The sequence below is a fragment of the Myotis brandtii genome, unplaced genomic scaffold (assembly GCF_000412655.1).
Source record: "Myotis brandtii unplaced genomic scaffold, ASM41265v1 scaffold1103, whole genome shotgun sequence".
In the NCBI taxonomy this organism is placed as follows: Eukaryota; Metazoa; Chordata; class Mammalia; order Chiroptera; family Vespertilionidae; genus Myotis; species Myotis brandtii.
The window spans coordinates 303815-319483 of NW_005353762.1; the positions used below are offsets into that span (position 1 = coordinate 303815).

Here is a 15669-nt window from a genome sequence, read left to right on the forward strand (position 1 = left end):
ATATGAAGAGGAAAAATCTGGAGAGATACAACTATTAATGAACTTTCCATGGTGTCTACTTCTGAGTTCAGTTTTGGGAGGGAGAATGAATATTTACCTTTTATTTTATATATTCCTCTGTATTAGTAATTTTAGAAGTTGGTATTTATTGAGCATTTACTATGTGCCCAGAACTGTGCTAAAGCATTCCACATCCTTAGCATTGTCTTACTCAATCCTCAAACCTCAGTGCCTCAGTGGCGTCCCTAGAATGTTCATATTGTAAGTGCTTACAGGTGCCAAGTTGTCAGGAAGGGGATCTAGTTACTTGCCTTGAGCTATGTTTGCCTACCAAGCTCAGCATTATAACCCAGATTGTGTGGGGGATGCTGCCAAGCAACGCCTTGCTGCTAATACCCCTCATAACAATCCAAAGAAGTACTATTATTCCCAACTGAAAGATGAGGAAACTGAGGCACAAAGAGGTTAAGTAATTTGTCCAATGTCACATGGCTTGTAAATAGAAGAGCCAAGATTTGAACCCCTATCTGTTAAAATGCGTAGTTTAGGCTCTTAATTTGAATTTATTGTAGGACAATATTACTTCTTATAACTTGAAAATATTTTAAAAAATCAAATAGCCAATCTAAAAATGTGATTTTTAATATATTTGGCAACATAGAAATGAAAAAATATTGGAATATATTATCACTGGTAAAGGTGGGTATCAGAGTAAAACAAATATGTATTAGGGAGCACTGCTACTAATACTAAGTCAGATGTGGCCTTTTATTTGTAAAGTTTCACCAAAGATTAAATTATGTGACTGTCTATTTTTACCTTTTCCCCCCTTTTAAACAGGAGAGATTTACAAGTAGTGTTTGAGCATCATGGAGTTTTTAGGTTCAACTTTAACGGCAACTTATGCCCATCCTAAACCAACACCAGCCAACTTTCTACCAGCGATCGGTTCCGTGACATCAAGCTATAAGGACCGCTTCCCCCACTCCAATATGACCCATAGCTTGAGTCTTCCTTGGAGACCAAGCACATACTACAAAGTAGCTGCTGACTCACCAACCTTGGGCCCCTACTGCACCAGATCTCAGAAGGTATCTGAGAGCACCATGCTCCCCTTTGTTTCCAATAGAACCACTCTCTTCACACGGTACACTCCTGATGATTGGTATAGGTCCAATTTAACCAACTATCAAGAATCCAACACTTCCCGACATAATTCAGAGAGTCTAAGAGTAGATACATCTCGCTTGATTCAAGACAAATATCAACAAATAAGAAAAACCCAGGCAGATTCCACTCAAAATTTGGGAGAACGAGTCAATGACATAGGATTTTGGAAATCTGAAATAATTAATGAGCTGGATTCAATGATTGGAGAGACAAATGAACTAACTGATGTTAAGAAAAAATTGGAGAGGGCTTTGATGGAGACGGAAGCCCCTCTTCAGGTAAATATAAGACCTAATGATTAATGACTCCGTTGTTATGATTATAATTCACTGGTTGAATTTCTGAGGTTATTTATTGGTTGAATTGGGTTTTATTTCACCTGTAGAAGTCAGCCCCTATCAATAAATTTGTAACTGGTGCTAGTAATGTTAAAACAATTGCTATTTTTACACATTATACAGAACAATCATATAAGCAGAAAGAATTCTGAATGCAAAGCAAATGAGGCTAATTAAAGAGACACCTTGGAACATACAATATATTTAAGAGATGGGAAGATGAAATTTTCATCTTGGTCATTGATGTCCCTGGATTAACATAAACAACATTTGGGGGAAAAATACACCCATAAAACCAACTATTTGTTTAGTCTGGGTTGTGAAATGCCTGTGTATACAGTATAATTCCATTTCTTGGCACAAGGAAGTGATCAAATGAGACTTTCCATATATATAATTGATTCATAGTTTTCCATATATAATTGATTTCAGAGAGAAAGGGAGAGGGAGAGATAGAAACATCAATGATGAGAGAGAATCATTGATTGGCTGCCTCCTTCATGTCCCCTACTGGGGATCAAGTCTGCAACCCAGGCATGTGCCCTGACCAGGAATTGAAGCGTGACCTTCTGGTTCATAGGTTGACGCTCAACCATGGAGCCATACCAGTCGGGCCAAACGAGATCTTCTTAGGAGATGGAATAGTTTGGTTGAATAGAGAAATGGGACTGAGGTTAAGCCAGTTGGGGTCATGGAGGCCACATTGCAGTTGGTTACTGGCCTCTGACCAGGCTTCTGAGTGGACTCAAATTGCCTCCAACTTTATGAGTGTGTGAGGGCACTCCAACCTCATTCTATACACCATCACTGAAAGAAGACATTCTGTGTGTGTGTGTGTGTGTGTGTGTGTGTGTGTGTGAGCAAAGCTCATACCATTTTTCTTCATATTTGTGTGACTTATTTGCCACATGATAAGCATTTGCCATAGTTTATTGTTACATCTGTAGAGGCAGAGTTTAGAGCAGGGGTCCTCAAACTTTTTAAACAGGGGGCCAGTTCACTGTCCCTCAGACCATTGGAGGGCCAAACTATAGTTTAAAAAAAACTATGAACAAATTCCTATGCACACTGCACATATCTTATTTTGAAGTAAAAAAACAAAACGGGAACAAATACAATATTTGTATTTGCATGTGGCCCGCGGGCCGTAGTTTGAGGACCCCTGGTTTAGAGGATCAAGGAGCTGATGTCTAGTGCGTTGAAGAGTTTGTTGGAGACCCCTACACACTGTTACTCTTTTTGTGCCCCCTCCCCATTAAAAACAAGCACATACAAATACATGCAACCCACCAGAAATTTTAAGAGGTTGATAGACACTATGTAATTTTAAAGTAACTCATCATGAATCGTTTTGAGGGATTAGAAGCCCTTCCATACTTTCTCTGTGCTCCACTCAGTGTGAGGATTTCTGGTCTATTCTACACCCTGCTACATCCAACCTCACTTTAAATTATCCTGAAAAGTGCTCCTTTCAGAGATGACTACTTTCAGTGAGATGGTTCTCACTTGAATTGAATTTTTTCTTCAATTTTTGCCCAGAAGTTTTTGATTATTTATCATCAACATAGTATCAGAAGGCCCTGATTAAAATTAGTTAGTCATGTAAACTTATCCCTCTAAAAAGAGAAGATATAGATTGTCAACTCATGAAAAAATGTTAAAACTTCATAAAAATGCTAATTAATCAATGAAGGAACCATCTTTGGCCTATAAAATTAACAAAAAAATCGATAACATCTAGGATTGGCAAAGTTCAGAAAGTGGACACTTTCATATATTGCTGGTAAGACTGTGGAAAGAAGAAACTTCCTAAAAAGTGATTTAGTAATACACGTTAAAATAATCAGAGTTCCTATCAACTCATTAATCATCATCTATCAGATGTAAATTGCACTATTAAAAAATTAAAGATTCACTCAAAGATTTTGTTCAATGATATTATATCTGGATTATAATGTTCATACTATTATATTTAAAAAATTTTAAATTTAACATTATGAAGTCACCACATATCATGAAATAGTCTTTGAAAAAGTATTACATAATGTTCTCTCATACTTAATTTATTGTTTGCAATCTAAACTATTTTCCATTGGTGCCATTAATATACTTTGTCTCAAAGATTATTTTATGAATAGGGCCTATCATTTAATGTCAACCCTAAAAAGCATAATATAAAATTATAAGGACACTATAATCTCTGTTTTATTAAAAACAAACAAACAAAACAGTGATAGGAGTATGGCTAAATCATCTTCTATTTGTCTGTATTTTTCTCTTTAATGGATAAGACAATTTTATTTTTATAATTGCCTTTTTAAAAATAATCGCTTGGATTTGGGCTACACAAATATTTTGGTGTCTTTAAAGACAATCATTTGTTTTTTTCCCCTTACTCTTCTTATAGAAAATATTTAAAGATAATATAAATAATACCTTGAAGACTCAGGTTATTGAAGTATTTCTGTAGAAGAAATTAACACCAAGTAATTTTCTCAGGTGCTAATTTGTGGAGATCAAGTTGATACTATCTGCTTCATTTTGTCAACTCTCCAAATTAGGAAAAATTTCAAACCACAATTGAAGAGCTAACTCTTTACCTTCTATCTAGAACAAGGGATTTACTTACTAGTAGTTGTCATGGTTGGTTTCACCCTACATTTCCAACAAAATGGCTTGAAAAGTTGGTATTGGGAGTGTTTGTTGACTTGTGTTAGAAGCAGGTCATTAGACACTCAGGTCACTGGTGTTAGTTTGTGTTAGAGGTTTTTCTAATCTGTGTATCTGCAGGTAGCTCGAGAATGTCTGTTTCATCGAGAGAAGAGAATGGGCATCGACCTAGTTCACGATGAAGTAGAAGCAGAGCTGCTGACGGTAAATATGGGGGAAATGCTTCAACCAGAAACTTAGCTGCCAACATGCATTTAATGTTAAAACAAAAGTGATGTTACATATAGCCACTTATAAATAAGAAATTATAACATCAAGTGTTTATAGCATTTAGAAAACAACCTTTTTAGGCTAGAAAAGTAATAGATACTTATTTAGAGAATTTGAAAGATACAGAAAAGGATAAAGAAAGATAAAAATCACCTGGATCTGGCTTACACAGAAATCACTATTAATTTGGGGGCATTTAAGCTTTCTTTTTATTAAATACTTAGATAGATACCACCCAACTTAAAGACACACAGAAATGTCTTCAGGATTAGAAATATACACCCAACTTAAAGACACACAGACATGTCTTCAGGATTAGAAATATACAGTATATATGAATTTGATTAGTGATTTTTTTCTAGATCAGTGCTCAATGGTGATTATTAAATATACATGTGGGAAGGCAGCACTGTTTTAAAAAAGGTCATTTTTAGAGCAGTTTTAGGTTCACAGCAAAATTGAGAGGAAGGTACATATAATCCCTGTAGACACACATGTATAGCAGCCTCAGTTACCAATACCCCCTACCAGAATGGTACATTTGTTATAAATGATGAACCTACATGGATACATCATCTTCACCCAAAGTCCGTAGTTTACCCATAGGGCTCACTCTTGGTGGTGTAGATCCTATGGGTTTGGAAAAATGTACAATGACATGCATCCTCCATTATGGAATCATACAAAGTATTTTCACTGCCCTAAGAATTCTCTGTGTTCTGCTGATTTACATCCCTAACCCCAATAGTGCTTTACTCATTTAAAATTTTGTATTGGTTATTATTTCAACACATCATTATATATGCTTTAATACATGATTTTAGTGGTTACATCATGATTCACTATCATTTTTTTTGAAAAATCAATCTTCTCTTTTTTAATAGTTAGGTTGTTTCCCTCTATTATTATTATTATTATTATTATTTTGTTCTTCTTATATTTTAATAACATTGCAGTGTACAAATATATTATTGATAACTACATGTATTTTTATTATTTCCTTAGAATACATTTCAAAAAATGTAACTGGTGTGTCAAAGGGTATAAGCATTTGGAAAGCTTTTGGTATATAGCCAAATTGCCATCAGAATCTTATTGTTATATCTGCACTCCCATTTGATTCTCCCACTATGCTCTCTTCCACCTTCCACCAATTCAATATGACTTACTTCTAAGTCATACTGAACTTCATTTACTAGACTTGTTACCACAGATGTCTGCCATTTCTTAAGATTAGCCATTATATGCCTGGGCCCTTCCTAATCTCTCTCTCCCTCTCTCTCTCTCTCTCTCTCTCTCTCTTTCTCCTTAGCCATATCCTCTATTAAGCATTAGTTTTATATCCCTAAGTACCTGTCAAACAGATTTACATTGGTGACTCAATTTTTGGTTTACATTCATCAAGCCTAAAAGTGAGCTTTTCTTCTGTCTTGATGTCTTCTGCTTTCTGCTTTCTATTAATGGTACCAAGGTTCTCCCATTACCATGATTACCATGGCATGTCTTGCTGACTCCCATCATCTCTGTAATCAGTTTCCAGCTCCTGTACATTGTTCCTCTGATTTGTTTCTCACCTCTCTCTTTTCCACTTCATTCTCCCTAACATTGTTCTAAATCATCCTTTCCTCCTTCATAGCTGATAAATGTGAAATCTGCAGATGCCTTGTTGTCACTGAGATGCAGTAAATTATAAGCCACTTCTAACAGTTTGACTTCATGAGTTTGCCCACAAACACACTAAAGCATTTCTAAGAGATTTCATTTGAAACTTGGCTACTTTAGTGTTTCCGTAATTCTAGCTCTCAAAACTGCACCCTGTGAAGGCTTTTAAAATATCAGTGATTAGGTCCAACTTTCAGAAATTCTGATTCAAATCTGGAGTGGGGACTAGGCATTGATATTTAAAAATACTCCCCAAATAATTTTAATTAGCATCCAGAGTTAAGAAGCACTTTTTTAAAAACTACAAAATAGTATCAATAGAAGTTAATATCTAAATAAATTATCATATTATGTTCATATATTGGAAGACTTAAATAGTGTTAAGATGTTAGTACTTCCTAAAATGATCCATAGATTCAACACAATTCCTTTCAAAATCCCCAGCTGATTTCTTTGTAAGAATTGGCAAGCACATCCTAAAATTTATATCAAACTTCAAAGGATGCAGAATAGTCAAAATAATATTGAAAAAGAAGAAAGTTGGAGGACTTACACTTCTTGATTTCAAAACTTACTACAATACTACAATACAAGGATAGACATATAGATAAATGGAATAGCATTTGAGAATCCAGAAATAAGCACACATTTATGATTAATTAATCTTCAGCTGGGTGCCAAGTTTATTCAAATGGGAAAGGGCTATTTTCTTCAACAAACGGTGCTTAGATAGTTGGATGTATTTACATACAAAGAACCAAAGTTGGCCCCCTACCTCACACCATACAAAAAAAGTTGAGTCAAAATGGATGAAAGACATAAATGTAAGAGCTAAAACTGTAAAACTCTAAGAAGAAAACATAGCCATAAATATTTATGACATTGGAATAGGCAGTAGTTTCTTAAACATTATACCAAAAGCACAAACAATATAAGAAACAAATAGATACACTTGGACATCATCAAAAGGAAAAATTTTGATGATTCAAAGAACATCATCAACAAATTGAGAAGACAATCACAGAATGGAAGAAGACATTCTTTGCAAATCATACATCTGATAAGGGACTTGTATCTAGAAGAAAAAAAAGAAAACTCTTACAACTGAAAACAAAAACAAACAAACAAAAAACCTAGTTCAAAAGTGGGCAAAGAGTCTGAATAGTGAGTTCTCCAAAACTCCAAAGAGGGTATAAAAATGGCTAATAAGCATAAGAAAAAAAATGCTCAGCAATATTAGTCATCAGGGAAATTCAAATAAAACCACAATGAAATATCACTTCACACCCATTAGGATGGCTAAACTAAAAAATACCAAAAAAAAAAAATAGCAAGTGTTGATGAGAATGTGGGGAAATTAGAGCCCTCATACAATGCTGGTGGAGATGTAAAATGATGTAACTGATTTGGGAGATGGTTAAACAGACTTATCATCTGATTCAGTAATTCTATGCCTTTGTATTTACCCAAGAGAAAAAGAAGTATGTGGCCACACAAAAGCACGTACATGAATGTTCATAGCAGCATTATTCATCACAACCATTTAGAAACAGCTAAATGCCCATCAACTGATGAATGATAAAACGTGGTCTCTCCATGCAACAGAAAGCTATTCAGCCATAAAAAGGAATAAAGAGCTGCTGCATTCTACTACATGAATGATCCTTGAACAAACTCTGCTGAGTGAAGGAAGCCTGTGGCCAAGGACCACATACTACATGATTCCATTGATATGAAATGTCCAGATTAGAGAAATCGACAGAGACTGACAGTAGATTAGTGTCTGCCCAGGAGAAGGTGGCTTAGAGATTGGAAATTGGGGATAACAGCTGAGGGGTATGTTGTTTCTTCGGTGGGTAATGAACATGTTTTAAAAATTGATTCTAGTGATAGTTATGCAACTCTGTGAATAAAAACCATTGAATTGTACATGAATTCTGTTGTATGTGAACAATATCTCAATAAAACTATTTGTTTTTTAAACAACAACAAGAAGCACTGCTTTAGAGGCAAATATTTTCCAGGTCAGTACCAGACACTGATTGACCTCAAAACACCAGAGTCTGTGATTAGACTAGTGGTTCATCAACTGAGGGTGCCTTTGCCCTGGCCAATTAGTTCAAGCAGTGACTGTATCTTGTAGCCTACTCAAGGAAATGATATTAGCATACCTTATTTTTACCAAAACAGGCCTCAGTTTTTTAAATAACTAAGTTAATATTATAAAAAAATAGGAAATAGCTTTAAAAGGCTTGCTTTTGAAAAATGTGAGTAGAATGAAATATTTTCTCACGAATTCTGTTGATTCTTTCAGTCAGTGGTCTTCACCAAATTCTTACAAAGTGGCTTCTCTGGGGGAACTGATCAGGACATTATATCAATGGAACTCCTAGATCAAGCTAACTTCTTGGACTTTAAAGCAAAATGAAACTTTGAGTGAAGATTAATGAGTAAATTAACACTGGGGACAGTCTCAATGGTTTTTGGTTTTAGACATTTAGACCTTCCTGCCTCCAACCCTCTGACATTATTTAAATTCATATATAAAAATTATTTTAAAATATATTTTATTGATTTTTTACAGAGAGGAAGGGAGAAGGACAGAGAGTCAGAAACATCGATGAGAGAGAAACATTGATCAGCTGCCTCCTGCACACCTTCCACTGGGGATATGCCTGCAACCAAGGCACATGCCCTTGACCGGAATCGAACCTGGGACCCTTCAGTCTTCAGGCCGATGCTCTATCCACTGAGCAAAACCGGACAGGGCCATATATAAAAATTATTGTTGAAGTATTTTTTATAATAAGAGTCTCATTAAAAGTATTTTTTTTCACTAAAAATCCCAGGAATGCCCACCATGTGCATCATGTACAGAGTATAAAAGCTCATTAGGGTTTTGGGTTTTAAGTGGTTTTTTAAAGCATTACTTTGTGCATCTTTTGCCAATACCCACCTCAATGAAATAGCTACACACACACACACACACACACACACACACACACACACAGCCATAAAGAGGAAGACCACCAACACTGAAAACAGACTGATGCACAGGCTGCTGTGAGAATGTGCGAAATCTTTGCTACCTGTAAGGGCAGAGGAACCTTGATAAGATGTGTTAGGAATTTAGTTTTTCATTTACTTCATTAATTTAGGATATTAAAGAATCAGAGAGTAATCACTGAAATAACTCTAAGGATAGTCAATATTTTTATGTTACATAATTAAGCAATAAAAGATAAGACTATATAGTTGAATAATAATTAACATTGGAGTTGAAGGACTTTATAACCAAATTAGCAAGGCAGAAATGAAAAGGAGCTATTTAATTATTTGATAATTTAACATCATAGAAATCATAAATGTTCACATATCTAAAACACCATGCACAAAATATAAAGGCAAAGGCCAAACTGTAAAACACACACACACACACATATATATATATATGTGTGTGTATATATATATATATATATATATATATATATATGTAACATATTTGATGGGAAAAGATTGACTTTTACATATAAGAATACATAAGTTAATTTTAAAAACAACGGAAAAAGTGGACAAGCACAAAAGAAAAGCCAAATGGTGAACCAATGCATAGTCATCGCATTAACCCACACATTTGGACAGGTGTACTTTTGGGGGGGTCCTATCACATTGGTAGAGATTAAGAGGAGTCATAATGGCTACTTGGCGTGGGAGCTGAGGAAGCACACACCCACTTATGGTTGTAAATGGCACAGCTTTTCTGAAAGGCAATTTGGCTGTACTTGTCAAAACCTGGAAAAAAGGCTACCCTTTGGTGATATCTAAATATTTATTGAAGTTGTTGATCACAGCATTGTTTAATGTCATGGGGAAATGTTCAAGTTTAAAATTAAAAAGCAAACCACAAAACAGTGTGTATAATATGATCACTTTTCACTTGAAAAAGATGTAACAATTTTGTGCACTTTTTAAATATCATCTTGGTACTATTTTGAGTTCCTAGATCTTCTAATGTGAATATCAGAGGAAACCAAATGATTGTTTTAAAAATCTGTGATACAACAGCTGTTATATAGAGTGTATACATAATAGCAGCATCAAAACCCCACATGTGAGGTCAAGCAGAGCAGTGGTGTGGGGCTGTGGGGCTCAGGTGGGCCAGTGGGGAGGGAAGGCAGCCTCTTTGGACCAAAGAGCTGGGCATGTTGGAGGCCACATCATGGCTAGAGACAAGCCGCCTTTTGACTGCCTTCCCCCTCCCTGATTCACTGTCTTGGAAGAATAGTTAATATTCACTTTGCACATCACCAGAATTTTGTTTGTATAGAACCAGAGATGTAAAAAACCTTGAAATCTTACCCCTGTCCCAACTTGTTCCATAATATGATTTTCTATAGCCCTATGGATAATGAATTTCAGTCTGATATTTAGATCACAATGTTATCGGGGCATATGTGTAAATAAGTGGATATAAAGTTGTTTACTTGTTTAACCAGAAACAAAATTTTTCTTCACTGATGTTTTGTTACATTATTGACTTTGAATGCAATGCTCAATAACAAAAAACATTAATGTGTGTGTTTTTCAATTGAGTAGGAAGTTGATAATATTCTGTGTTGTCAAGAAAGGATGAAGCTGCATTTGGATAAGGCCGTGGCCCAACTTGCGTAAGAGCTTTACCTCATACAGTGTAAAACCTATTGCCTCTCATACCATGTAAGACCTATTACAAACTGTACTTCTATGCCTCCCATTCAGATTTCTCTTAACTTCTTATATGAGAATTTCTTATATATGGAAACACAAACACACACATACGTGCTCACACATGTTTTTATTTAGAGATTAAAATGAGTACTTGGAATACTTGCTTTACATTTTTATTTAAAAAATAATTTGAGATTTCATAGCAAGTATTTCTGTCTTAACTTGGAGTACGGCTAAGATTTCTTTGAACTCAAAGACTATTACTCTTTGATGAGAGAGTGACTTGTGGGTGTGCAGCCCAACAGTTGGAAGAGAGGTGAACTGTGGTTCACTTTCATGTTTACTTCCTCTACCTCCTTAAGGACGTGGCCTTCCCTGATTTCCTGGCAGAAATGCTCCTTCTCTGATCACACCATCTCAATACTCATTATGACCATTGCATAGCAATTGAATAATAATTAATATTGGAATGAAGGACTTTATAATCAACATTCGTTACATCTCAACATTCATTCATCATTGCATTGTAACTGTCCATCCACCTTATTCTTTACCAGAACACGCATTCCTCTCTTCTCTGCAATGGTAGGTAGTAGCAGATGTGAGAAGGGAGATAATAATCAGAGGAGGGGCTTGCGTAGTGATAATAGCTGTCAACACAGAAAGTGCTGGCTGGGGCTGCTGCCTAACATGAATAGACAGATCAGTGTCCATTTGGTTATGGCCATAGAAAGCAGTTGGATTCTGCGTATACTAATGTTATCAAGGATTCTGTGTGACATCCTCAGAGCAGTGAGCCTTGTAGCCGTGCTGGTACTTCTTACTTAGCTTGCCCAGCCTGCCCACCAAGACAGCTGTGAAGGTGGGGGAGGTTCAGGTGCCTGAGATATCTCTTGAACTCTTACTAGAAAGAGTCTGATGCGGAAATTGGTGACGCTAGGGATGATATTAACTAAGGATGACTCGTTGCTTGTGGTCTGTTTAATTATACAATTTACTTAAGCTATAGATACCGGGCAGTAGCGTTCCAATATTAACTTATGGGTTCTGCTCCCTAGGAATTCAGAATCACAGTTTAGTGAGGTTCAAAGAATTGCTTCTGTGGTTTTCTCCTGGTCCAGTTACTAGTCCCCATTTTCTTTCATAATCTACAACCTGCTGCCGTCTTCTGTGTCCTTTGCTCTTCTTGGCCCAGATTGTGCCACCCTGGACAGCACATTCTCCTCAATCTCCCTTACCGACGGTCCCCATGTGGCCCTGGTCCAGCCTGTGTGGGAAGTTGTTTCTGCGTGTGTACTTGCTTGGCCTCCTTGTTCGTGATCCTTTAAAGGTCTGGGCGAGATGCCCACCTCACTTCCTGTGACGGCTTCCTCGGCATCTGGGGGCCTGAGTCCCAGATATGGCCATGGGGCTGGGTCCATCCAAGGTGATGGGAGGAGGAACGGAGCAGTGAAGCACTCAGCTTGGATTTTAGCTGGAAATGGAATCTCATTGAGCACCAACATGGCAGCCAAGATTTCCCATCATGGGCTATCAGTAGGCTGGTGGGGTGCTGCCTCCAGGACTTTCCTTAGCTCTAGATACCCGGAGAGATTCTGAGGTCAGGTCATGGGAGGAAAGCTGGGGGCCATCCTTGTCTGGGACAACAAATGAGAAAGGCCTTCTAATCCTTGAGTTTCAACCAACAACCCAAGGGAAGAGGCCAAACCCAGAGTAGCAAGGGGAGATGCCTTGTTGTCTTTTGTCCTTTGCACATGTGTACTGTTGCAGAATTCACAGAATGCAGGTGACTTACATGCTGCTACCCTCAGTTCCACTTCATAAATAACAATCAAAAAAGAGATCTGAAAGGTCAACTGACTTACCCAAAGGCACAGGCTCAGTAGAAGGGATGCTGCAGCTAGAACCAGTCCATTCAATTCCATGCAGGCTTTATTGAGTGATAGCTTAATTTTTGGAATACAGAAATGATTAAGATCACCCAGTTTTTCCGCTTTTTCAAATACTATCTATATGCTAGTGACTCCCAACTTTTTCTTACTAGTCTAGAACTTTCTCCCAAATTCCAACAGCCTACTTGGTTCCTGCACTTGGATATTCAGTGGACACCCAAGCTCAGCATGTCAGCTGCATTCTGTTCAGTCCTGGGCTCCTTGCCCACAGCCTAGCCCACCCTTGTTGATAGAATTTGCTCTTCCAATCACTGAACTTCAGCTCTTTATTATCACTGATGTTCAGTCTGCTAGGAGATTCTCTTGGTCTCATATTTAAAACTCATCTACCCTCGGTCCGAGCCACCCCCATCTCACCTGGGTAACTGTCCTGTCTGCTCCTGAGTCTCCCTGCCCCCTTGCAGCTGTTCCCAGCCCAGCACCAGAAGGCTCCTCTGAATTGTAAGTCCGTGATCTCTCGCATCCTCAGGAGGAAAGCCCGATGCCTTTGGTGTCCCGAGGTTCTGCTGGATCTGGTTCCTGCGGTGTGCCTTTGCTCACACGCCGCCTCCTCAAGGAGTCCTGCCCGATGGCCCCATTTAACATCCCCACTCATGCTCCTGGCCCACTTTCCTGCTAACAAACCACATGACTTGCTTATTCGTCATGAGCATCACCTGTCTCCTCCCAGCAGGATGCAGGCTCCTCCAAGGAGGAGATGTTTTGTCACATTCTGGGCGTGCAGAACAGTGTCTGGCATGTGGTAGCACTGCTTGCTATGTGTTGAATGAACTCCTCTGTGAGTGAAGACATGGCTGCCAGTCTCCAATGTCCCTGCTGGGCCTGTCCTTTGGTAGTGAGTGCCAGGCCTCCTTTCTGCTGGCAGGGCAGGAAACCACCATCTGAGAGCTCTCCACCTCCTCCTCCCCAGAGTGGCTGCTGAAGCACACCCACCTGGGAGCCCACCCATCTGACTCTTCCAAGCACTGACTCCTGCCCTGGAGGTTGATTTTGACGGCAGGGAAGGGGGCCGGGGGAGGAGTTGAGGAGGGAGACAGACAGGGCAGTGCAGGTGTGGACAGGTTCCTCTAAGCCAGGGTCCTCTCTTTAGCAATTTGTATTTTAAGAAGATGGGCTCCAGTCCTAGGACTCCAGATACTTGACCCCTGTCTATGTGCACATCTTCTCTCCTAGCCATGGGAGGGGCATGAAGGGCAGGGTTCTAATTACTCACGTGCATGGCCATGTTCAGGGAAGGCTCCTTGTAATGGAAAAGTTGTACATGGTGTGAGAAAGGAGAGACCTGGGAAGCAGTAGTGGGTGGGTCTCAGCACAGAGGGCAGTTCCTCTCCCTCTTATGAAATCGCTCCCTGAACTTGAAGCTCCGTGTCCTCCTCTGTGTTATAGAGCAAACAGAGCGTCCCAGCATGAGCTGGAGAAGGACCTGCATGACAAGCAGGTGGCGCACCGGATCGACGACAAGTGCTACCACCTGCGAAACACCTCGGATGGCGTCAGCTACTTTCGCGGAGTGGAGAGGGTGGACGCGACGTAAGTGGGGCACAGACCACTTCATGATTTTGATGTTATTTACTGTGTTCTCTCTTCTTTCAAAGTGATGCAGCTGACAGGTTAAAATGGGAGCCGTGGGGAGGCGTGGGAAGGGAACGGCCACCCCTGACCTGGACAAGTGTCCAGTCTAGTCGCTGCGTGTTCGCAGTTGGGCCTTGACGCTTACAACCTGTATTCTTTTGGAAAACAATGTTTGTTCTTCAGATTCTTACCTATGGAAGGAACACTTCCTGATGTAGGAAGCCTAGAAAACACAGCTAAACATAAAGGAAAGTGCCGCCTGTGTCCGATGCCCGGGACTCAGTGGGGTGTGGGTTGAAAACAGCTTACTGGTGTTATTTTTATTACCACTGATGGTTGAACGTGGTCTGTCCGTGGTTGCTCTGCTGGGCCCTGGCATGCAATCTTGGGTTCATGGTCTTTTCCAGTCATTTGAAAATAGTCAACTCGATTGAGGTGAAATTCACCTACAATCAATGTATTCAGTGTAAGTGTACATTTTGATGAATTTTGACAAGTTTCTATTTTTATGTAACCATGACCATAGTTTAGATGAAGAATACTTCCATTGCCCTAGCTGGTTTGGCTCAGTGGATAGAGTGTTGGCCTTAGGACTAAAGGGTCCCAGGTTCTATTCTGGTCAAGGGCACATGCCCGGGCTGTGGGCTCAATCCTCAGTAGGGGGCATGTAGGAGGCAGCTGGTCGATGATTCTCTCTCATCATTGATGTTTCTATCTCTCTCCCTCTCCCTTCCTCTCTGAAATCAATAAAGATATATTTAAAAAATACTTATATCACCCTAATAGTTCCCTTGTGCTCTTTCCCACACTCATGTCCCCTACCCAAATGGGTTCTCTCCTGTGGGCTGGTCACCCCAAAGCAGCCCCTCTCTTAGTGCCCCTGTAGAGCAGCAGCACCAGCGCTGACTGTTAGGTTCAGGGTTGTGACTCAGATTCAGACTCTGTGTTCTAAGGGGACCCCCGCAGCGCCTCTGCCTTGGCTGGACGTGAGCAGGAAGTGTCTTCCTCTGCTCCCCCAGGGGTGGGTGGGCTGGCCTGAAACCACTCACTCTGACCACATAGCCCTCTGTACAGGGTGTCTATTTACAGCATGAACTCTTAGCCACCTCTTGTAGAATGACAGAGTATGGAGTAGATAGGGTGTCATTTAGGGTCACTGGAGCCTGAGCTAAAACCTCTAGCCAACAGTAAGCGTCTTATTTGATATTTTATCACACCAACAAGTAAAGAAATGTCACCCATGAACCTACTATCCAGAGATGCCAATGTTAACAATTAATCGTCAGTCCTTCAAATACATTCCCATGCATGTGGACATAGAGTTATGC

The 15669-nt window shown here is 39.2% G+C and overlaps 1 protein-coding gene across 1 annotated transcript in view; it reads left to right on the forward strand.

Annotated features, from left to right (window-relative positions):
* Nucleotides 1–869: 869 nt before the first annotated feature.
* TEKT3 (tektin 3) overlaps nt 870–15669 on the forward strand; it is a 30709-nt gene continuing 15909 nt past the window's right edge. The window contains exons 1-4 of the mRNA XM_005857332.2: nt 870–1448; nt 4299–4382; nt 10707–10777; nt 14156–14299. Of these exons, the coding sequence (XP_005857394.1) occupies nt 870–1448; nt 4299–4382; nt 10707–10777; nt 14156–14299 (878 nt within the window). The remainder of the gene's footprint in view (nt 1449–4298; nt 4383–10706; nt 10778–14155; nt 14300–15669) is intronic.